Source organism: Octodon degus, unplaced genomic scaffold (assembly GCF_000260255.1).
Source record: "Octodon degus isolate 3935 unplaced genomic scaffold, OctDeg1.0 scaffold00073, whole genome shotgun sequence".
In the NCBI taxonomy this organism is placed as follows: domain Eukaryota; kingdom Metazoa; phylum Chordata; class Mammalia; order Rodentia; family Octodontidae; genus Octodon; species Octodon degus.
Window position 1 is genome coordinate 6,015,887 of NW_004524649.1, and position 24,383 is coordinate 6,040,269.

Below are 24,383 nucleotides of genomic sequence, written 5' to 3' on the forward strand. Positions count from 1 at the left end.
TTCAGCGTGCCTCAGGATCAAACCCCCAACCCTGCACTTGCTTGCAGGTGCTCTAATCTGCTGAGCTATTTGGCTGGCCCTTAAATTTTATTTGTTTGTTTGTTTGTTTGTTTGTTTTGGTAGTGTTGGGGATCAAACCCAGAACCTTGTCCATTCAAGGCAAGAACTCTGCCACAATGCCATATCCCCAGCCCCTCCTTGCACTAAATTAACCTGGCATCTTGTTGTGTATATCTATCAAAGGAACAAAATTATTCTCGATTCCCAAGCACAAAGCATGCTTTGTGGTGAGTCTTCTTGCAACAGGCAAATGCAAAGGCAAGCACAACAGCTGGCTTTTCTGAGCAGTGCCCGCAGTGTAGCACACACTGATTCCTCTTCTCTGGCAAGCCAGGGATTAAACAGAGTTGGGGCAGTCTGCTTCTGGTCCTCTTGTTGCCTCTGCTTTGGCTGTGACCTGAGGGTGACAGCCCTGCCACTGTGGTCCTCTGGTCTATGAGACAATGTGCTAGGCTGGCACTGAGGTCTCCCTGCTTGTGCAGGTCTGAGTTCCAGGACTGAACTGCGGTTACCCCCCAAACCTCCGCTCACCACCCCATCATCTGCAAGGGGTTCTGGGAAGTGGGGTTAGGTGTGGGCCTCAACTCTTGCTTGGCTTTGAAAATATTTCTCTACGTTTTCTATAATAAAATATGTGCTGCTTTTGCAATGAACAATTAAGCCAATACGTACAAAATTATCCTCAAAAAGAACCCCAAATGATCCTGGCCCAGGAGTGCAGGAAGAAGGGCGCCCATGTGACTGTTCCCTGGCACCCATGTGGCACCTGAGTGTCTCTCACCAGTGCTGTCCACTGTAGAAGTGCAGGTGGACAGCAGGCCCACTCCTCCTTGAGGTCCCAGGGAGTGAGCATGGGGTTTCGGAGGAATGTTTGTTGTAGTGATTCCACTCTCAACTGAACAACGTGGTTAGTTCTTGGAGCCTGGAAAGAGGTATTTATATTAAAGCAGTGGGGTAGCCTGGTCTGTAACCACAGGGTTGTCAGCTATTGTTTTCAGTTCAATAAATAATTGCCTTGAGTCACCTGCTCCCTCCAGGTGGGTGCGTGAGGAAGGCGAAGTGAGCCTGTGAAGGACATTAGGATGGGCACATTCACCTTGTGCTGACTTAGAGGGACTCAGCGTGGCCCTGGGGAGTTCCGACTCACTCTTCAGCACTCCTGAAGCCCAGTTCAGAACTTGGCATCAGACAGCAGGACATGGAAGTGGTCATGCAGGCTTCCTGGGGGAACTGCGGCGAGGAGGTAGTAGGCTGCATCCACGGAGGAGGTGAGGGCGGGTCGATCTTCCAGCCTGCGAGACCAAGGCCTCTGGTGTGCCTGGAGAGTGACCTGCCCTGGAGTGTGCTTCTCCCACAGAGTCCTCCCTCCCCATGTGTCACCTGCCATCTCATCTGGGAGTTTTTTTCCTGATGAGCCCACTCAGGCAAGTACAGAGAGGAACTGCCGCTTCCTTCCACCCTAGGGCTACCACGTGCACGGCAAGGTATGCCAGGGGCTGGGACCCGGGTAGGGCTGGTGACTGGCACTGTGGGATGACTGCTCCTGGACCTGTCTCCTGTACCACTGGTCTATAGCAGCTCTCAGCGGCCGTCACACAGTGATGAAGGGCTCTGTTCTACACTGTGCCACACAGGAGCCATGAGCAGCATTTAGCTACCAGCACATGAAATGAGGTCAGAGGGACCAAGGAACTAAATTTTCAATTTAATTTATCTTTTTTTTTTCTTCTGGGGCTGGAACCTGGGGCCTTGCACATGGTTGGTGAGCACTCTACCACTGAGCTACACCTCCCCAGGTCTTAACCATCACTAAAATGCAGTTATATGTGCCAGTGGACTATCATATTGGATAGATCTAAAGTATTTGTAATTATTGATCATTCATGAAACAATTTTCCAACTTTAAAACTGTATCAGAGGGCTGGGGAGATAGCTTGTCAGTCTAAGCACCTGCCTGGCAAGTACAAAGGCTCAGGTTCAACCCCCAGTACCATATACCATGCTGGCCACCAAAACCAGGTGTGGTGGCTCATGCCTGTAATCCCAGTGTGGGGAGGCTGAGATAGGAGAATCACTATGAGTCCAAGCAGCATAGCAAGACCTTGTTCCAAATCAATCAATTAAAAAAATTAAAAACTATATCAGAGATGACATGTTAGATTACAGTGGGTTCTGTACATACTGTGCAACTCACACAGTTCATAATTTCTAATTTTAAAAATATTCAGAATCTAGACAGTTCCTAGGAATGCCTAGTGGTTTGCAACGAAATCACTTTTAAGCGTAGCTGAGGGGGAAGCCTTTATTGGATCTACTGCTTTGCTGCAAGGTGTCCTGACAGGTATATTATCGATTCTTAGTACACAAATCATTCTAGATTTCTCCTGTATTTAATTTACTTAAGAAAGGATAAGAATCATTCCCTAAGTAAACTTTAATCTTAGACATGGCTTAGATAACAAGCATGTTAAATATCATATGTACCTTCATATAGTAAAGTACTTTAAAAAGTACAATAGCAACATACATACCAAATTTTAAAACATTTTTATAATTTGGATTATTAAGGGAAATGCTGCATTTATTTATTTTGCATTAATTCAAGAAGCAGAAGGAATTCTGCATGAAAGGCTGGAAGTGTTCCTAATCTGTCCATGAAGGTGCACATGGACCTAGAGTAAGACACAGGTGAGGCCCACCAAACCAGGACCCTGTACCATTGTATGTACTTAAAAAACTTTTCTTTTGGCACAATAATACCTTGCCACTTTCATATCGCATTTACTTTTCCTCTGTGATGTGAAAAGATTTATTGTGGCTAACCTCACCACTGCCCTGCAGATGAGGGAACTGTTGTCCCCTGAACTGACAAAGCAGTGATGGTGAACCTTTCAGAGACCAGGTGCCCAAACTGCAACACCAAAACCCACTTATTTATTTTTTTTTTATCACAAAGTGCTAGCACTGTTCCACATCTGCTGTTGTTGGCTGCTTGACTGTGGGGCAGAGCTGGGGTGACTTGGCTTGTGTCCCCCACAGGCATCTGAGCATCCACTGTGACATGAGTGCTATAGGTTTGCCACCATTACAGGCCTTGTCCAAGGTCACAAAGCTACTAAGGGACAAAGCAGAATCAAACCTTCTGTCTAAGGGCCGGGGAGATGGCTCAGTGGAATAAGTGCTTCCCTGGCAAGTGCAAGGGCCTGAGTTCAATCCCCGGGCAAGCACGAGGGCCTGAGTTCAATCCCTGGTTCTGAAAAAAAAAAAAAAAAAAAAAAAACCTTCTGTCTGACCAAGGCTAGTATACTTTCTGCTCTAAGGAAAAGGAAGTAATGGCTTTCTTTTCACACTGTAGGGGTTGCAAGATAACTTCCCCATGCACTGCTTCCCTGTGGTACCAACGAGCACTGCTCCGGAACTCCTCCCATCCCTGTGCAAACAGCACAGCACTACCCAGAACCTCTGTCCTCCTGTGCCCCTTAAATCAGCTCTAGGTTATTAACAATTCCTCATGCTTGCTCTGTAGGTAGCTGTTATGCTACGCTGTTTCCAAATTACCTGTGCAAATTATCTGTCCCAGTAGGGATGTGGCTGTTCCGTGGATATCTCAGCTGCACGCTGAATCTACAAGTGCGGCACAGGTATGGGGCACTGACTCACTGCCTGCCCCTGGGGCAGCCTGGCCTCACTAGGCTGGGTAGCAGCCTCGGAGAGGGCTTCAGATACCAGGGGCAGCAGTGGCAGCCTCATTGTACAGCATGTCTCTTTTTATAAAGCTTGGTGAACAGTTTGACTTTTTTTTTTTTTTTTAAATACTGTGGCAGGTGTGATCAGCAGCCACACCTATGAGCCCTGTCTCACGCTTGGTGATTTGCTCTTGTCCACACTGCCCTCTAGATGCAGGGCCCTGCCGGGGCTGAGCTCCCTGCCTCAGGGGTCTGCTGGGGCTGGATGGACAGGCCATCCTTCACATGATGTGAGCACTGGCTTTCTTTCCTAGCACGGAGAATCCAGCAAGGTCCCCTCTAAGGAGGTGACAGCGCCCACCTGGGAAAGGTGACAGAAATGACACAGTTGACACTGGTGACAGAGTGGGTTGGGACATGCTGAGGATGCATTACCTGTTAGTAATCCACGTAAGCTTCCTCTGTGCACCTCCATGTCAGACCCGTGTCAACTGGGTTGAATCTGCTGGCTCATACTTTACATTCTTACTAATAATAACATTTAACATTAAGACAAAGTGTGCATAGCGGTGCATGCCTGTCATCTTAGCACTCTTGAGGCTGAGGTGGGAGCATTGCCACAAGTATGAGGCCAACTTCAGCTACATAGTGAGTATAAGGCCAACCTGAACTATTTAATGGCATGCTGTCTCAACAAACTGAAGCTAAACTAAAATAAAGAAACCCTTTCCTGTTCATTCTCTCATTTGCTCTGTCCCCAGCCAGCCTTCTTACTACCACCAGAAAACACGGAAATGCTTGGTATATGACTTGAATTTTCTAGATACCCCAAAACCATAGAAACTCTCAATCTAGGCATTGCTGATAAATGCTAAAATAATAAGACAAATGACATTTTCATGACAAAGGAGACAAAAGTTGAAAAAAAAAAAAAAAAAACCAAACACCTCACACTTCCTGCTGCAACCCATGTGTTCCTTACTTGTTACCTCCCTTCTGGGCTGTATGCATGGTGGATGTCTCCTCTCCGAGGCTGACTCTGGTGTGGTCCCCTGCCCCACGAGAGGCACAGTCCACACAGTGTCACCCGAGGAGACGAGCAGGTGAAAACAATCCTACTTGGACCAGAACAGCACTGCGAGGGAAAATGGCCATGGCCGTGTCAAATGGCCTCTGCCTCAGGGGGCAATGCAGTGTCTGGAAGAGGCGATGCTCTGAGCTCTCCTCGTAGTAGGAGAACCACCGCCAGTTAGGGTCCACCTGTCAGAGCCAGGAGGCCAAGCAATGAGGAGCCTGACCCTGCACAGAGTCCTCAATCCAGCCAAAGCTGCCTTCCCAGGGCAAGGAAACAGACAACAATCAAATGTTGGGGAAGAAAATGAAGAGAATGGATTTTGATTTTAGCAAGTCACATGGGAGAAGATTCTTTGTGCAGATACGAAGCAGAACTCACATCTGAAGTGGGGGATGAGCGGAGACATGGGGAGCTCACAGGCAGCCCATAAAAGGAGGGACAAGGACACTGAGGCTGTTCAGCAAGGCCAAGGGACAGCTAGCGGCTCATTGATAAGGGGGGCAAGAAACAGGCCAGCACAAGGATGTGGGGCAAGGCTGGAGAGCGCCTTGGTGACATTGTAGTTCTGGTTTGGAGATGTCCCCTGGGGCTCCCTCTCTCTCCACAGCTTGAAGTCCCTGTCAACTTCAGTATCCTCAAAGGCAGAGTCCTGTCAGCAGGGAGGGAGGTCCTGTCCCCTAACCATGTCTGTGACTCGGCAGGAAGGCACAGGCCTGTATACACATGTGTGTTAACCTGTACGTGTGTGCACATGAGACCTGAGGGACACAATTGTGTTAAAGGGAAAGGCAGATTTTAGTGCCACATTTGCTATGTAACTATAAATGCTCATTGATTTGGAAAGGAAAAAAAAAATTCTCTCCTGTCCCTACCCTATCCCTGTCCCTTCTCTCTCTCTCTCTCTCTCTCTCTCTCTCTCTCTCTCTCTCTCACACACACACACACACACACACACACACACACACACATACACACACGGGGCTATGATTCCTTCTCATTCTCAGTGCCAATGCCAATGGTTGGTACTGGCACTCCGAGGTGAACACAAAGAGTAAAATACAGGCAGACCCTGAGCCAGCACCTCGCTCCTGTGGCAGCTGTCCCCCTGCCACTCTGCGTCCCCATATGGTACCAAATGAGTCACTGCTCTGGTGGCCTTGCCTGTCACAGCGGCATCCGACTTGACAGGGGATGACAGGCCTGCAGTACCCTGGCTTGTGGGGTGGGGGTGGGAGACAGTGAGGAAGGGGCGCAGGTTCTCCAGTCCAGAGGAGAGCAGGTCCCACAGCAACAACCACGACACAGCGAAGCAGCACTGGGTGCTGAGATAGGTGCTGGGGACACAAGCACACACAGGGAGTATGCCAGACTGCGTGGGGCTGCCAACGCCAGGAAAGCCATCGGTAACCACACTGCTGCCAAAATCAGCTAAGCCGCTTGCCTGCTTGGAAAGAGCCTCTTCATGGCAGAGCTAGCCCTGGGACCTGGCGGTGCTCGGTGCCGTGGGGCAGAGGGGCTGCAGCTGCAAGCGCAGAGCACATGGAGGGCCAGCCTGCCAGGGCCTGGTGACCCTGGGCACCTCCTCACCCCCGCTGCTTCCTGACAGATGCCAGGCTGCACTGCCCGCCCTCCAGTGCCGCCTGTCTTGCTTTGCCATCCCAAACATCCACTGTTAACAAACCAAATTGACTTTTAAAAGTACTGCTCTCGTGAGTCGGCAGCTGCACCCGGCCAGGGGTCTCCAACTCACCAGCGCTGCGCATTTCAAATCCACCTTTCGAGAGGAACAAGCCAGCTACAGCTGTGAATTTGGCCAAATGTGAACACATTTCCTCTTCAGAGGAGATTCTTAGCCTGTCTTTCACCACCCAGCAGAAGTTTGCTTGAACAGACAAGGGATTTATTCCCCTGAACCCAAATGTCTCCAGCAAGGTTGACACAGCAAGGCTAACACCTAACGAGCTGAGGGGATAATGCGTCCGCTTTTCAGACCCTTATATTATGGTTTTTTTTTTTTTAATGTAGAATTAACAGTGGAGTCAAGTGTGTAGAGGCTTGGAGGGGAGAAGCCCAGGATTAGAGCATTTGGCGCTTTATCAAAATATAGCTTACATTCAAAAACATTAGGAAGATATCTTTACACATAAAAAGATTCAGAAATTAAATACTATTTCCAGGAAATACCCCAAACCCATTTATGATAAAAATGCTGAGGTGGGGCTCAGTAGCAGAGCCTATGCTTAGCATGCCCAGGGCCCTGAGTTCACTCCCAGCGCGTGTTCACATGTACACACAGTCCGGCAAACCAGCTACAAGAAGGAACTTTCTTTTAATTCTTTTTTTTTCTCCAGAACCAGAGATTGAACTCAGGCCCTTGCACTTGTCAGAGAAGTGCTTAATCCACTGAGCCATCTCCCCGGCCCCTTTTCTTTTAATTCTTTTGAAGTACTGAGAATTGAACCCTGGGTGTCCTGCAGAGTAGGTAAGTATCCACCAAGCCACTCCCCCAAGCCTAAAAGGAGCTTTTTCAGCCTGAGAAAGGGCATTTGTAGCATATAAATGGCAAATGTTACATATTTGATACTGAATATAATACCTTCAGGATTCAGAATGAGTTAAGGGTGATACACTTCAGCTCGCTAATTCTACACATCTCAGTTCATGTGGTAGGACAAGAAAAAGAAATATAAGTCATAGCTATTGGAAAAGAAGCAACAGAACTGTCACTATTCGTAGATGGTATACTTTCTTTCTTTCTTTCTTTCTTTTTTCTTTTTTCTTTTTTTTTCTGGCAGAACTGGGAATTGAACTCAGACCCTTGTGCTTGCCAGGGAAGCACTTATTCCACTGAGCCATCTCCCTGGCCCCAGTGGTATAATTTCTGTATGTGGAAAATTTAAAAGAATTGCAAACTACATTATTTGAAAGAATGAAGGAATTTAGCAAGTTTGCAGGATACAGAACCACACACACAAAAAATCAGGGCATTTCTATATACGAGAAGCATGCTGTTATGTTGAGCTGTAGGGGACTCAGGTCAACAATTTCTGACATTGCCAGCCAAGTGGAAGACCCAATACTATTATGGACTACTGGACTCTTTTAGAATATTTTAACACACCTATAATATTCAAATAACGGAACTTAACAAAAAAAGGGGATACAGATGAATGTCCATTTTGTATCTGTGTATTCAAAGTGGTTAGGATAGATATATAGCTACATTCTCTTAATGAATAGAGGGATTTGTTCTAATGGTGTTTGTAAATAGGATATCATGTCCGCATCTTGTACAGCAAATAACCACTAGGAAGAATGTATGCAATGTGTTAATTATTGAAACTGTCCTACCAATTTGGTTTGAAACTGTCTCATTGCTATTTGTTTATCAATAAAATTATGGAAAAAAATAAAAATAATACTAATAACATCAATGTAAAAATATAAAGAACCTTGAATCATAGCAAACAAAAGTTGTGAAAGCCATTTAAGGAGAAAATGAGAAGCTTTCATTCAAAGATAAGAAAGAAGACCCGAGTAAATTGTTACTATGCCATGTTGTGATGTTGAAATCAATATCAGAGTTCTGTTGTCACTCAGTTGATCTAAGAGTGAGCTCATTTCCCACCAAATCCAGTGGGCTTTTGCATAAAGCTTGATAAGTTTATTACAAAATATTTGGAACAAAGCCCTGCCTGGTAAGCACAAGGTCCTGAGTTTGGAAAAAAGCTTGGAAGAGTAAGGGGACAAACCACCCAACACACCCTTGCAGCAAACAAAGAAACTACATTAAGAATACCTGGTGATACCATATGGAAAGTGACAAGACATGTTTCCAAGTAGCTTGTATCCATGCTGTACGAAGACAAGACTCCTGAGAATATTTAAGAAGACCACCCAAAAGGAAAATGGTTAATGTTCATGAATAGAAACTATTGCAAGTGCTAGAAGTGGGTGAGAGATTTCATGTGTATTGATAATTAGCAAGGCACAAATGAAAAGCTGTGGAAAATACCCTTGCATCCTTCCAGACTTGGCAAATTTAAAAGTTTGAATGTGACCAAGGTGTGTGACAGGGATGTGTCACAAAGCCTCTCTCTCTGGCACTGCAAGAGGGCAGATACCAAGTCATGTTGAAGGTGTGAGTGTCTCAGAACCTGGCGGTTGCCTAGCTGGGCCACTGTCCAGAAATTCTGCACATGAGTTATGTCTCTCAAGGTGGTAAGAGCCAATGTTAAGTTGGGAACAACTTAATTCATCTATTGAAGGAAAATCCATGAGTAAACTAGGACACAGTTACATAAGGATGGGTACTGGGTGCTGCAAACAGAAGTACTGGACCACAGCTTCAGAACCCAGGCCAAGTGGCTCTCACCAATGGTGCTTGATGGAAGGCTGGCTTTCCTCTGCACACCAGAGATGCTGTATGGAAGAATTCTATTCAACATATCACACAATTCTGTTCAATGTTACACATAATTTAGGGGTGCTGTCTCTGTGCCCATGTCTAGGCTGAGCTGGTTTGTAAACTGCATCCTTTGGAGCAAATCTAGACAGTTTGTTTGGGTCAGTGAAGGTTTATTGGGATATGTTGTATCCCTTTGAGTACACCCTGACTATAGCCACCTTCTCACCTCCAGGTGAAAGCTGAGCTCTTGGGACACATAGGCCAGATCTCTCCCTTTACAGAAAGTTTGCTGATGTCCCCCACCCCCAAGGATGACTAAGTCAAGCTTCAGGATGCTGGCTGTCTCCTGAGAGACAGAGGTGGGGTAGACTCAGAGGTGGTTTTCAGTGTCCCCAACTAAGGCATTCTTTCTTACCATAGGTTCCAGGCACTAAGATTTCCAGTATTACCTTCCCTTCAAGTATGTATGTATATTTCAATACCTTTTTTAAAAACTTGCATGGTGTATTTTATAATTAAAAAATTTTAAGAAGGAAGAAATATTGATAATGATCCTGGTAGTATGTACCCCTTATGATTTGCAAGTATACTGGCCCTCTGTGATCAACATCCTCCACCTCTGTCACTTGCTGTCTTGCTTAGGGGACAGAGGGGGGAGTTTCCCAGCCTCACCAAGCAGGAGGCTGCATCCAGCAGTTGTTTCCCAGTCTAGAAGACCAGGCCTGATGTGAGGCAGAGCGCAGGTCAGGGTCTGAGAAGAGACACTGAGCTTACTCAGCACAGGGACCTTCTCACCAGCATCTTGGCAAACACCTGCCTACCTGTGTCTGAGCTTTCACTGAAAAGGGCAGTATGGGGTCTCGACAGCCTCTGGAGGCTGTGCAGCACCCCATAGACCAGATCTTTCCACACCCTGCTTCTTAATCTTGCTCTTAGGCTCTGACCACTGCTCTTGGAAGCTATGTGTGAAAAGGACTCGCATGTGATGTCATGTCCCCACCCCATGAAGGCTGTGTGTGATGCCCCTGGGGCCCAGGTATGGACATGGCCCAGCCCTTGTCCTTCCTCCTCTGACTCTTCACTCTCCAGCCAATGCTGTTGGTCAGGTCTTTACTCCATTAAGACCAAACCTCACCACTCTAGCTCCTCCAAGGGTGCAACACAGCCCCCATGCCATGCACAAGACATCCCCGTGTGTCTCCTCACAGTCAGATGTGATGTTCACCTACCTATAGAGATCTGAAATCCGGTCACTGTTGTAACGCGCACAGAGGTCATTGAGAGCTTGTTCGTGCTGGCCGAACAGGCGGATGTAGTTGGAGACAGGGAAAGGCTCATGGGAAAGGCACGTGATGTCCTCCACCATTTTATACTTATTGATGTGAATCCGGAAGTAGGTCCCAGCTTTGGCGCTACCAGTTACTATTTCTGAACTCTGGCAAGGATCAGAAAAACAGCATTAGAAGTGTCTCCAGACTTTAGGAATTTTATCACAGTGATTTCCTTTTCAAAATAGAACAGGTCTTTGTCACTTATTGCAAAGTAAAGCTATTGACCAAACTTTAAGGGAAGATTAATAGTCCGCCAGAAATTGGAACTTGGGTTGCATAATTAAACACTATCCAGATGTTTTAAACTGTGGTTGCGGTGTTTTTATTTCTAAATTAGTTGTTAGGTTACAACCAATTATCATTCAGCACTTCTCACAGCTAGGAAGTGGAACTAGGTTTATTCTTTTCTCTGCGTTACTTTAAGACTCAAATCTCTTGGGTTTTCACAGGACCATTTTGAGGAAAAAATCCCAGTCAAAGTCAAAGATCACAGGGAATTTCATTGTTTTAAAAATATTTAAAGAGACAGGTGAAAAGCAAATAAACCCCCAATGGTGGGGCTTGGGAGGGTCAGCTTGATAAGGTTGGTCCCCAGGCATAAGGGCCAAGACCATAGCAAATACACATACACTCACAGATGACCTTTCAGTTTGTAAACAGCTTGCTGTGTGGGTCTCTAGCACTTTGCCCTTTAAAACTGACTAAAACTGCCTTACAGATTCAGTGACAGGAAAGATACCTCACTAATTCCATGTCATGAGTGTTTTTCTGTTCTGGTCCCTGACAGTGTCAACACACTCCTTCGGACCTGTTCCCAGGTGGCCAGGTCTGGGGACTGTGTAGAACAAAGGTTTTGCTGGTGGTGGCTGGGCTTCCATTTTGCTCTTGAGCTCTGAACGCAGTATACAATAACTCATCTCTGCAGAGTACATATAGATTTAAACTTCCCTCTGAACATGAGCAGATCATCTAGGGATCTTAGCAAGTTGGACACCTCATCCAAAACATGTACTCAGTCCTGGCATTCATCTGGGGATTCTGTCTAAACAAAGACCATGGTTTAACTTTTTAGATAAACTGAGGCAACTGGTGAGTATTTATGTATTCAGGGTGAAGCCTGGGTGCCCCCCACCCCCGCCAAGGAGACGCACATGAGGGGCCAAGTCAGGTGAATGAAGATAAAAGCTGGGTTTGGGAGGGAGGAAGAGGCTGAGCACGATTGGGGAAAGAGGTTGAGGGGTGAGCCACAAGGGAGATGCAATGGTGCAACTGAAGCAGATTTCCCATCAGGGAAATGGGTTCACGGCACATATCACAACACCAAAATATTCACAACCACCAACACTTAAATGTGAATGGTCAATTTCTTTCTTTTTTTTATGTATTTAGTACAGGGTCTACAGGGTCTCACAACACAGATCGGTCTTGTAATGGTCCTTCCTTTTTTTTCAGCCCCCTAAGCACTGGGATTATAGGCACACACCACCACACCCAGTCTCATTCACCATCTCAGCATGCGCCAGGGTGGAGCTAGCACAGCAGGCCAGGGATCAAACACCCCCGCCCCCCCTCCCCCTACATCTCCCTAAGCAGGAGCTTTAATCCGCTGAGCTATCTGGCTGGCCCTTGAATGGATTTATTTTTATGGTTGAGAGACTGCATCACTTTTATTTTCCTTTCTATTCATTTGACTCTGTGGTTTCCAAATGTGACCAATGATTATTATTTGTAAAATGAAGTGACATGTAAATATTCTGGCTGTGCTGTGTGGAGGAACCAGTCTTCTGATGAAAAAATGGAGACAGGAATGGGAAAGAAAGCAGGGGGAGCAAGGGGAAGGTAAGATGTGAGACAGAACACCCACTGCACCAGCCCTGCCCCCAGACACACTAAGTAGGCCATAGAGTCCGGACACGGTGGCACACTCCTGTAATCTCAGCGCTGCAGAGGCTGAAAACAGGAGGATCACTGAGTCCAAGCTTTGCAGTGAGACCCTATAACAAATACATAGATTAAAAAAAAAAGTATATGTGAGACAGAGACAGAAGGGAAGGAACAGGGATAGGGGAGGGGTCAGGGCCAGCAGGGGAGTGTATAGGTGGAGCCTTCTGGGAGTTGTGCAGAGAGCCAGGCTGAGCCTCTGGCTGTAGAGTGCCTGGTTGCCTAATCTCCACCCCACGGGTTCTCCATGTGCCTTGGCCTTTTCCGTTCTGTAGGTTCCTCAAGTCACCGCCTCTCAGCTGGAAAGCTGCAGGCCAATGAGTAACCTAGAAGGGCCAGTTCCCCCCGTGGGAGGTAGGGCTGCTGGGGTTCTGGAGAGGATTTCCAAGAACACAGGATGGTTTTGATGTGGGCTTTTCCAACAATCGCTGGGCAGCAGAAAAACCATTCACAAGAAGCACTGCTCTTAAAAAAAAAAAAGAAGAAAAAAAGAGGTATTGGTTTTTGCCCAGTGACATCTCTAGGCCACCTTGAGACCTCCCACTCTGGGCAACAGCAACTTGACCCCAAAGAACCCACCTGCAGCCAGCCAGGACTTCCCTGTTTGGCAGGGTTGACTGGGACTTTGGTGGAGCATGGAGGCCATGATTCCTAACAGGTGATGGCTGAAAAGTTCCCAAGGTGCCCTGGCTGGCTGCTGGCCAGGAGCAGTGACAGTACGAGCATCCAGCACTGCTGATGTCACCCCAACCTGTCAGGGTGGTGCCCTTGGCCTCCTTTCTGTGGCTTGTTATGGATCCGTTGGGTACTTATGATTTTTTATTGGTCTTAGTTTTTAAAGATTGGATTGCAATCTTGGGGTCTCTTGGGGCGTGACGTCAGCATGATGCTGAGCAGAGGTGCTCCGTGGCTAGGACAGCATGATGAGTCCCTCCAGTAAGCAAGCCGCCGTTCCAGACAGCGATGAGCAGGTGTTGTTGAGCGCAGATTCTGTCTTCAGCAGGCAAACGGGGTTGGTTGCAATGAGGTTTGTCTTACGTGAGCAAAACCTTCCAGGAATCTGGAACAGATCATAGTATTTTGCATCTACGGCAGACGACTGAGGAAGGGGTACTCTCAAACTCAAACTCCCCGTCCTCAGGGTCAGCGCTGGTCCTACAGGGCGGCAGATCAGGACTGAGTTCCTCCCAGGGCTGCCGCCCCTGAGGATTCTGGGATAATTAGGATTATTTTACATGCCTTTCAACATGGCATGTTAGGGGTAGTGTAGTTTCTTCTTCAGGTAGATGGTAAATTTTAGGAGAGTTGGACCTTGAAACTAATATGTTGCTTCTGATGTGATTTTTCTTCTCCCCCCACCCCAAATTCTATTATCCTTTTGAGTTTCTTTGTGATTTTTATGAAGGCTGGGAAACAGCTCTGGAGTTTGTCCTTGGTCCAGATGGAAGATGCAGGGTTAATCAGAATTGGTGTATAAGAAATTGGGCTCCTTGCTCTCAGTACAAACGTGACTTTAAATTTAATAGTATACAATAGTATCCAGTGGTATCCAGAATCTGTTGTGACAAATTCCTTTATTTCGTGGTGTACATGCCAACAAGGCATGTGGACTGGAATTTGCACATTAGTGCATTATGTAGATGGCTTGGGCTTTTCTTCCTTCTGTTGGCTTAGTGCCCAAGGCGCTCATAGAGTATAGAGGAACTCTCCTACCTAAATGCTCCAGTGAGCAAGGAGGGGGACATCTGACAAGATTCACTTGTGCTGTCTTTTTTTTTTAAGAGAATAAATCAGCTTTGCTAGTGAAGTATTGTTCTGCCTGCCTCAACCACTGGCTATACATAGGCAATGGCCTGAGCATTTCAGTGACAATTTTACTTAAATTAATTCCAACTTCAAAAGATTGCCATGGAACTATCCTACATTTTTTTTTGATAATAAAAATGGAAAAATAATCTGTATAGATCTTCTGTACTAATTAAGAAGCCCCACCTAGCAAAACAGTTAATTAAAGTCAGGGGTCCTCTTCAAATACTGCCGGAGCCCCAGCCAAAGCGTCTATTTAAGTTGTACTCTTATTAAAAGTCTCATTACTAAAACCCTTGGTGGCTCTTCCTCTGACTTTATCTGGAAGGGGTACGAGTGACTCGTGTATAAATGACACTGTGTGTAGGAAATCACATGGTGTTCTGGAAGCCTCTGGTGCAGTCTGAAACCAAGCCTGGTATCCTCGAGGTGTTATACATATTAGGCTCAGGTTATTTATCTGTGGCAAACAGGACACCTGGCTTTGGGACACCCTAAGCCTCATCCTGTGTATCCTGTACCCTGCCTTTTTGGTGTCAGACTGCATTTTCCAAAGATGGTGCAGCAGCAGTCCCGTTCCGTGTGCTCTTTGCAAAGGGGCCTTGACACTGCTCCCACTCCACAGCTCTCCCTACCCAGCCCTTGAGCCCTGTGGGCCATGACTGCCTGGGGGAGGTGTGGCACTCAGGGCCGTGTGCCTTGCAAGCCTAGGCCAGCCTGGGAGTGAGGACACGTGCACTGGAGCCCCGGGCTACCTCTTCGGCAGTCTGGCGTCTACGTGTCCAGCCTTCTTACTGAGGCTCCTGATGCCACGGAGCACTCTGGCTCTGCCTGCTGTGTCCTGTGTGAATCCCTGAACCTGGGCTCTGATTAGGGCTGAATGTCCATTTCACACAGTCAGGGCAACTGGAACGTGGATGCCTGTGTCCCCATGGTGTTTTCTGAGTCAGAGCATGTGGGCAGGACACCTAAAAGAATCTTCGAGAAGCCGAAGGAGGGTGTCTGGCACATAGCACATATCTTCCCCCTCCTTATTTTCTGGAACTAGTTTGGGTTTGGGTTGCTCTAGGTACAGCTATTCTATGTAAGATCCTAATAGTCCCAGAGGTGAAGAGAGATTGAAGAACTTGCTTGAGGCCTGTGGGAAAACACAGGAGAGCTGGGCTTCCACTTTCCTAAAGGGAGAAGGGAGAATTTCAAGTCTTCCTCCTTTTTAGGACTTTTTCAATGGTTTTTATTGGAACCTGCCAAATGGCCAGCCTCGTCCTCAAGGAAATCTGGGAAATGTGTCCAGTTGGTCATGCCATTAATCCTCAAAATTACCCAGGAGAAGACAATAGGGGCAGAAGTTAAGGAGTCATTTCGGGAGGGGAAGAAAATAACGGTATCTCCACAGACACTAAGCGATTTGCTTGCTCTGGTATCCTCAAAGTAGATGTACAGGTCATCTGGTCACTGATGGCTGGATGTCCTTCATCAGCTGAATGGATAAATAAGCCATGGCACACTCAGCCCAGTAGTACTCAGTGCTGAAACTAAACGCATTATCAAGCCACAGAAGACATGGAGGAAACCTGAATGCATTTTGCCAAGTGACAGGAGCTAATCTGAGAAGAACATAGACTAATCCCAACTGTGTGGCATTGGGGAAAGGTAAAACTATGGGGATCTTGGGATGGAGGGAGGGAGGGGGTGGAGCACAGAGGGGTTTTAAGGGCAAGGAGGTTACTCCATGATCCCACGATGTGGGCCCGTGGTATCTATTACGGTTTGTATCTAGTTGTCCCCTCAAAGCCTCATGCAGTCACGGGGCAGGGACTTCAAGAGTTTGTGATTAACTCATGATCCACTGGGATTATGGGTGATCCAAGGCTGGGATTATGGGTTTTAGTACTGCAGGGATTATGAGGGTGTGTACTTCCCCCAGCCTGGAGCAGAGAGCCTGAATGCAATATAAGAGGGACAGAGAGACATATTTCCTCTCTGTAGCCATTGCTGCCTGTGTGGCCACTGTCGCCCGCTGCCTGCTGCCGGTATTGCTGTTCCACCGCCATGTGCCAGCCTGCCTTGGAGCCAGCTGAGTATGGACTGAAACCTCCAGTAACGTGAGCTATGTAAATCTTCCCTTCATTCATTTTGGGTGTCGGTTGTTTGTCCCAGCAATGAGAGAAGAGTAACTGAGACAGTATCATACAGTTGTCAAGACCCCTAGGACACAACACCAAGAGCAAATCCTAGTGTGAGCATGAGCATGAGTCTGGCTGACAATGGTGTATCCATGCCGATTCACTCACCAGTTCTAACAGATGTGCCGCTCTTGGTGGGGCTGCTGCTGATGGCAGAAGCTGTGTGCATTGTGAGGTGATGGTAATGGTGAAAGGGTCTGTAGGAAATCAGTGTACCGCCTGCTCAATTTATTATGAACCTAAACCTCCTCTGGTAATGAAATCTATTGAAGTAGACTTATTGGTTTAAAACAACAAAAATTTTCATAATCTCAGTCTGGGATTATTAAAAATTGGGAGTGGCTTAGTTGGGAGGTTTTGGGTCAAAGTTTCCAGTCAAGATGTGGGGGGCTGCGGAGACAGTGTGGCAGCATAAGTGCCTGCCTGGCAAGCACAAGGTCTCGAGTCTGATTCTCGGTACCACATGAATCAGTGTGGTGGTGCATGCCTGTAATCTCAGCACTAGGGAGGCTGAGACAGGAAGATCACTACAAGTCTGAACTGCGTAGCAAGACCCTGTACAAAAAAAAGATATGGAGAGGCTGCAGTTGTCTGAAGACTTGAGAAACACCGGCAGGTACTGCCACTCCAAGGCATCCACTCACATGAATGGAAAATCAGTACTGGCTGGCGTGGATGTGGTGTCCTTAGTGCCTTACTATGGGACCTCACTAAATGGCTGCCTGGTGACCTCACAACATGGTGCATGTGATCCAAGAAGACACGGTTGGAACACTTTCTAGCACATTCCATGACCTACCCTTTGAGGTCACACAGTCTTCACCATAACCTGTTGGCTCTCCAGGCCAGCCAGCTCAGTGTAGGAGGGGACACAGGGCATGAGGACAGAGGATTCTTGGAGGCCACCTTGGAGGCTGATGCCAGAGTGGGTTTCTGAACTCACTGCATGAACCAACATAGTTCATGAAGACTTGAGTAAAGCATTTCATCCTCCTATAGATGGAGCGCTATGTTTCAAAGTATAAGGAAGCCTGAGAGCGCAATACTTACAAAATCAGCCTGTGCCATCTGCACCTCCAGGGCAATGGGGATGGCTGGCTTGGTGATGTGCAGGTAATGGTAGGATCCAGGGAGAATGCCTCCTGGAGGAGAGGGCAAGGTTTCCACATTTGAAATGAGTTGTTGAGAAAGGAAGGAACAGAATTCACAGTTTCAGCACAAGGCACACAGAAATGTCTACAACATGTGTGCTACTCAGACTCTCCCAGTACAGTACTGCTAACTGCCAAGGGTTCCCTGTGGTGCTTGTACCTTATGTGTAATCAAAGCAATGTGCAGGTGACATTACATCCCATAATAGAATTGTTTGTGGCCCAAGATGGGCCAAGCTGACTATATGTCCTGGGACTTCCCACAGCTCCCAACACCTAATCTATACTTTCAAAACCAGATCAAGACTTCCAGGAGCCTTTGCTGTTGAGTGCTTTCCCATCCCCCTCATGCCACTAATATGTGGTTGAAATATAAAGCATTGAACTTCATAAGGAAAACCAACAAAGGTCTTTGCTCAGTGCTTCAGAAAATGATTGCTATCAAATTATAACTATTTCTGGGTTGTCCCTAATCCTACACCTGGTTTCTGACACCCCTCCATCTCACTGTTTTGGGTGGCTAGAGAGGATGCTCCAAGGCCATTGGAAATAAATATACAGCTGGAAAATTGTGTGCTTTCCTGGCTAGAACATCCATAACCTTCAAAGACACCATCTGTAAAGGTCAAGAAGTCCTGTCTTGCATATTGTATTATCTCCTGGGGGGGTCAACAAGGCTTAGCAAGTGAAAGTAGACTGTTACATAGCTGCAAGTGGGTGAGGCCATTCATCTACCAAGAGAACAATAAAGGCCTGGGCCACTGCAGAGTGAGGACTTTGGGGACTATGTCAGAGAAACCACAGGCTCTGAGCCTTCTAGGGAAGGTCTACGTTGTTTCTAGTCTACTTCTTTATCTTTCAATGGGACCACAGCTAGGATGTGTCCCCTGACAAATGTTCAAGGTGTAAGTGGTCCTAACAGCAATAATGCCAGGATGCTAATGAATGCCTGAGAAGCAAGATGTGCCCCTCTGCTATCCTCATGGCAACCCCTGGGGGACTATGGAGAGTGCACCACACCTAAGAGAACCACAGAAGCCAGATGCACAGAGTCGTGGAGCAAGAGAGCAGCAGCTCACTTACCTTGCATCTTGGCTCCCTTGTACATGGGGATGAGGCGGTCCAGGTCAGCTGGTGGCTCTATCACAGGCTCCAGGGTTGGATCGAAGAGATTGAGCATAGTGGCTGCCAGCTGAAAGCCCACTTCTTTGGAACTGAAGTTGCTGTGAGTCCAGTCATTTGCATAGTATCTGTTAGAAAACTTGGTGAGGGGGCCGGCGGCCCTGATGGCGATGTCATTGGTGTGGAAGTTGGTGTCAATCACAAGACGACCGTCATAGACAAGACACGCATCATTCAATGCTTTGAAAGTTTCATAGTCCACGTTCTTCTCACAGAAGCTGAAGAACATCTACAAAGGGAATAATCATAGTGTGACTCTGATCCTTCTTAATTCACCTTCTCAAGAGCAGGGATCATCTCCAGAGTTATAGAAGAAGTACTAATAAAGTAGTTTATTAAGTAGTCATAAATTACTTTTTATTTTGTAGATTTAAAAAATCTACTAAATGCTTGTCATAATTTTGTGTTCTGTGTATGTGTGTGTGAAGAAATTTCAGAGTTATTGATATTCCATATTTAATATGGAAGTCTGGAAGCTCTCTCCTGACTTATGGAACATTGCATGAGTGTCTATTTCTTTCAGATTTATTTAATATTGTACCCAAGGTCTTAGCCAGTAGAATCAGGCATCTAGGGAAAATAAGAGGTCCAAATATCAGATAAGATGCACAAGTGTCCCATTTGTAGCTAGTTTATGTGCCTAGAAAGCAGCTACCAGGATGAGAAAGTGAATTTAGCCAAGGCTTAGATTTAATGTTTATATACAAAATTAATTGCATTTTGCATACTATCAATGAGTGATTGAAATTAAATAATCCATTTATGATAATTAAATTTAATTAAATAATAAATTAAAATTCAAAGAATCTATAATAGCTCAGAACTTAACAAAAGAAGATATACCAATAGCCCGTAAGTATATGAGAAGATGCTCAACACCATTAACCACATTAGGAAAGCACAAATTAAAAACATAATGATCTACCACATCACATTTAGGAGAAAGACTGAAATTAGAAAGACTACAATACTGAGTGTTTGCTAAAACAAGGAGCACCCGGAACTCTTAGTGCATTGTTGGTAGAAATGTAAAGGAGTACAGCTACTTTGGAGAGCAGTAGGTAGCTTTCTAAGAGGAAAATATTCATGCAGTATATGACCTAACCATTCTTTTGGGATATAGCTAAAAGAAATGAAAATAGAGACCATTCCCCAAGACGCACAGCAGGACAGGGAGAAAGGGTCCAATGGCACGGATCTGTTCTCCACACAGAGATGCATCTGACCCATATACTGCTGTGGGATGAAGGATTCTCAGGAAGCTGCTCTGGATCGGGGCCATCAACAGCATTTGTAAGATGTTTTGCCATGATTTTGATTTTAATCTGAACACAGAAGCAAAGGGTGGGGAAAGGATACAGTGGGACTTGGGAAGGTTTTCCTGGGCTTTTTCTTCCCCTGAAGTGCATATTCCTCTCCAGGGGTTCCCAGAGATAGACATGACAAGTTTCCAGGTTCATCATTTTGAAGTGAAAAAGTGACACAAGAGCATTTTGATTTTTCTATCTTAAGTAGGTATTACAGTGACAGGCAAGTGTAGACAATGTTGCTTTTTTTTTTTTTTTTTTGTGGAACCAGGGATTGAACTCAGGCCCTTGCGCTTGCCAGGGAAGCGCTTATTCTACTGAACCATCTCCCTGGCCCTCAATGTTGCTTTTATTTTTTTTTCTTTTCAAAGTTTTATTGATAAACATATAGCAATGAGACAGTTTCAAATCAAATCGAAAGTACAGTTTCAACAAATAATACACTGCATATATTCTTCTTAGTGGTTAATTGCTGTACAAGATGCAGACTTGTGATCCTACTTACAAACACCATTAGAAAAAATCATTCTATTCATTAAGAGAATGCAACTATATATCTAACCCAACCACTTTGAATACACAGATACAAAATGGACATTCATAGTTATACCCCAATTTTTTTAAGTTCCGTTGTTGAATATTATAGGTGTGTAAACTCAGCAAAATATTCTAAAAGAGTCCAGTAGCCCATAATAGCATTGGGTCTTCTGTTTAATTGGCAATGTCAGAAATTATTGATGTGAGTCCCCCACAGCTCAACGTAACAACATGGCTTTACTTCCTATATTTCATCTTCATACTTTTCTACTGGAAGGTTAAGACCAAGGTAAAGCAGAACCTATGCAACAAGAGTTGTAGCTTTTTGGTTTGAGAAGGTCAGTGAAATGCCCTCAGGATTTATCCTGAGATCCTGTACCTCAGATTGTAGAACCTTTGTCAGTGCAGCCATGTGGATGAGTCACAGCCATTGCTTGGCCAATGTGCTCTCTGTGAAAGCCTGAGAGAGTGTCTTCTCCTCATGTGACTCTCCTTAGGCACACTCCACGTCATCGATCGATTTCCTCTTTGGCCCCATAACCTTCTTGATTCAATGTTGCTTTTAGAAGCAATTTTTTGACTGGCTCAGGCTGCCATAAGGGTGGGTCTAGTAAGGCACGTAGAGCTGGAGATCAAACCACGGTATCCTGGGCCTGACTGTTTGCATGAGCAGGCGCTTAAACACGTGAGCTAACCAGCAGGCCCTCAACAATGTCACTTTTAAAATGAAATGGATTTTTCTGTCTTTTTTGCTGCTATATCTATTGCTGGGCTTGAGATTTATCTACTAAGTGTTCAATAAATATTCACAAAATAGGTGTAGGAACCAATGCAATAAAGAGTGGAATATAAAATTCCCATGCTCAGCAACTCCAGGCCCAGGATAGGGCAGGCCCCCAGAGAAGGCTGTCCTCCTTAATCCTCAGACCAAGCTGCATGAAGAAGCAAAGACCAATTCCCTTTCCACTGAATGTGGATGGGTGTAGTGACTGGCCTCCAGCAGAGAGTGGTGGAAGTGATGCCACATGCCTTTTGAGGCCAGGTCATAAAGGGGACACTGTGAGTCTCTGTCTCTCTATGTCTCTGTCTCTCTATGTCTCACTGTGTCTCTGTCTCTCTTTGTGTCTGTCTGTCTGTCTCTGTCTTTTTTTGTCTCTCTCTCTCTCCCCCTTTGTCTCTCTGTCTCTCTCTCTGTCTCTCTCCATCTCTCTCTGTCTCTCTGTCTCTCTCTCTGTCTCTCTCTCTCTGTCTCTCTCTCTGTCTCTCTCTCTGTCTCTCTCTCTCTGTCTCTCTCTCTCTCTCTCTCTCTGTCTCTCTCTCTCTGTCTGTCTCTCTCTCTCTCTCTCTGTCTCTCTCTCTCTCTCCCTCTCTCTCTTTCTCTTTCTTCATTTGATCTTAGAACTAAGCAGCCATATTGCCAGGAAGCCCAGTGCCACAGAAGGGCCACTTACAAAGGTTCTGACTAAAATCTCAATTTAAGTTATCTGCATCAACAACCACATGAGAGAGTACGTGTGCCTTCTGGAAGGTGCCCCAAACTCCTCCAATTGACTTCAGCCATCTCAGGGAGCTCTGGTGAGAACTCATCAGTTGGGCCCTGTCAAAACCTGATCTGGAGACATAATAACAAGCAATCGTTTTTTTGGGGGGGCCCTGAGTTTAGGAGTAGCTCACTGTTATTCTGAGTATTCTGGAAGAGTCAGAAAGCAGAACCCCAAATCTGAGACTAAATATTCCCTGTCCAGCAGGTATGCGTGCTCGTGTGTGTGTGTGTGTGTGTGTATGTGTGTGTGTGTGTGTTTGTGCATGCACACAGACTCACAGAGCACTGGAGCTGGAACGGCTTGGTGGGTGTGGTGAAGCTGGCACAGTTGATGGGGTTGGGGTTCAGGCCTTCATTCCACTGGGCCAGGATGGCGTCCTGGAAAGTAGTGACGCCGGCCGCCTCCAACGCCTCGTCCACTGCACCCTCCACCGAGTAGTTGTTGAGGGAGGTGACTGCAGAGTTGGGTGGAGTACGCACTAGGTAGATGCAGGTGCCTCTCACACCCAGGTTTAAGAGCATTTCCACGGTGGTGTAGGTGTCAATTGTATTCCCGTAGACAATGACATTCCCTGGAAAATGAGGGAGGGAAAATGCGAAGAGACACAGTTAAAAAACCAACTTATTAGTCAAACACTAATAATGCCAAATTGCTCTCTGTAACCCTCTCATTTTTCAGCTGCAGGAAGCCAGCAGCGTTACCTAGCAACAGTGACCAAGATAATTTAGTAAAGAATTGGCACAAAACATCCCACAAAGTAGTCAAGTACTTCTAACACAGAAGTAGGACATTCATTTATGTTCCTGTAACTTGAAAGTTGAAATTATGCTGAACGAAATGGCCTAGAATAAAACCTTTTATCTTGTTTTTGTTCCCAATTTGCCACACTTATTAAGGAGACAAAATTACTGAAGTTTGCATGTCCTTCCTAAGAGATAAAGGGACAATGTTTAAGAAAAATTATGCACCTCATGTTACTGATATTTTAATCTGTAAAGTCAAATTGGGTTAACTTCAAGGACATTGTTTCTTTTTTTAGACCTTGGGGCTGCTTTTAAAAAAGTAATTTTATAAAGATTCAAATTGTGAGTTTTAGAAGGTAATGTGTCCAGATCTAGCCAGAGGGACTGAAGGCTGTTATTTGGCTCAGCAAATATAGTCCTAACACAATCTTTTGTTGTTGTTGTTTTGAGACATGGTCTTGCTATGTAGTTCAGGCTGGCCTTGAACTCACCACGTAGCTCAGACTCATGACAGTCCTGACTCAGCCTCCTAAGTGCTGCGATTACAGTGCACACCAGTGTACTCAGCTTAGATAGGCTTCTCATGTGTGAGAACATTTAGATAGTTATAGTCTATATTATTTATTTACCTTTTCAAAAAATAGTATGCAAGTAATTACAAATGCCATTTTATTATTTCATCCATCTTTAAGGTCAGTGACTTTATAAGAAAAGTGTGGTGCATGCCATTTTCACACTGGGTCACAATTTTCATCTCTCCATAAAGACCGAACTTCATGTAGACTCACTTTCCAGGCATACTATAACCATTTTACCACATCCGTCTCTATTTTACAAAAGAGGTTTACAAAAGAGGATGAAAAGGAATTTCAAGGCAAAATAAATGGCAAATTTATTGATTTAATTTGGTGGAATACATTATGCAAAACTCAACTGCAATCCAACATTAAAAGGCAGCACAATAGCTTGTCTTATTGGCTTAGGAGAAATAAGTGAGACTAACTTTCAAATGGCTTCTCAGAGGGTGACCACGTCTTGGAAGTGGCCTATGCTCCTGCTCCTGCTCTGGGGACATGAGGACAGCCCTGGGCATTAGAGCAGATGCGTCCCTTAGCACCACTCTAGGGGGCTGCAGTCTCCTCCCCGTTAAAGCATCAGGAAACATTCCTCAGCGAGCTGCGATTTTTCTTGGCCGAAAGAGTCAACATTTTGCTTAAATTATTGAGGCTCCCACCTGCTCCAAACCGAGAAGCTTGGCTGTCTGGCACAACAAAGAGCCAGCCTGCCAGGACAGCTACCGCCCGCCTGGCCCTCGAACTGTCGAAGGTTTGAGGTCTGCTGCTCTTCATGGTGCCCATGCCAAGACAGGATTCTTTCTCTTGAACAAAGTGTGGCACGGAGCCCAGCACAACTCTAGGCCTGCTAT

At 45.8% G+C, this 24,383-nt stretch overlaps 1 protein-coding gene across 3 annotated transcripts in view; it reads right to left on the bottom strand.

Moving 5' to 3' along the window:
• Positions 1-24,383, bottom strand: part of Cfap61 (cilia and flagella associated protein 61) — a 241,515-nt gene that overhangs the window by 39,769 nt on the left and 177,363 nt on the right. For all 3 annotated transcript variants that reach the window (XM_023720073.1, XM_023720075.1, XM_023720074.1), the window contains 4 exons: positions 22,493-22,785; positions 18,728-19,055; positions 17,544-17,635; positions 10,459-10,664 (listed from right to left, as the gene is read on the bottom strand). In XM_023720073.1, the coding sequence (XP_023575841.1) occupies positions 10,459-10,664; positions 17,544-17,635; positions 18,728-19,055; positions 22,493-22,785 (919 nt within the window). The remainder of the gene's footprint in view (positions 1-10,458; positions 10,665-17,543; positions 17,636-18,727; positions 19,056-22,492; positions 22,786-24,383) is intronic.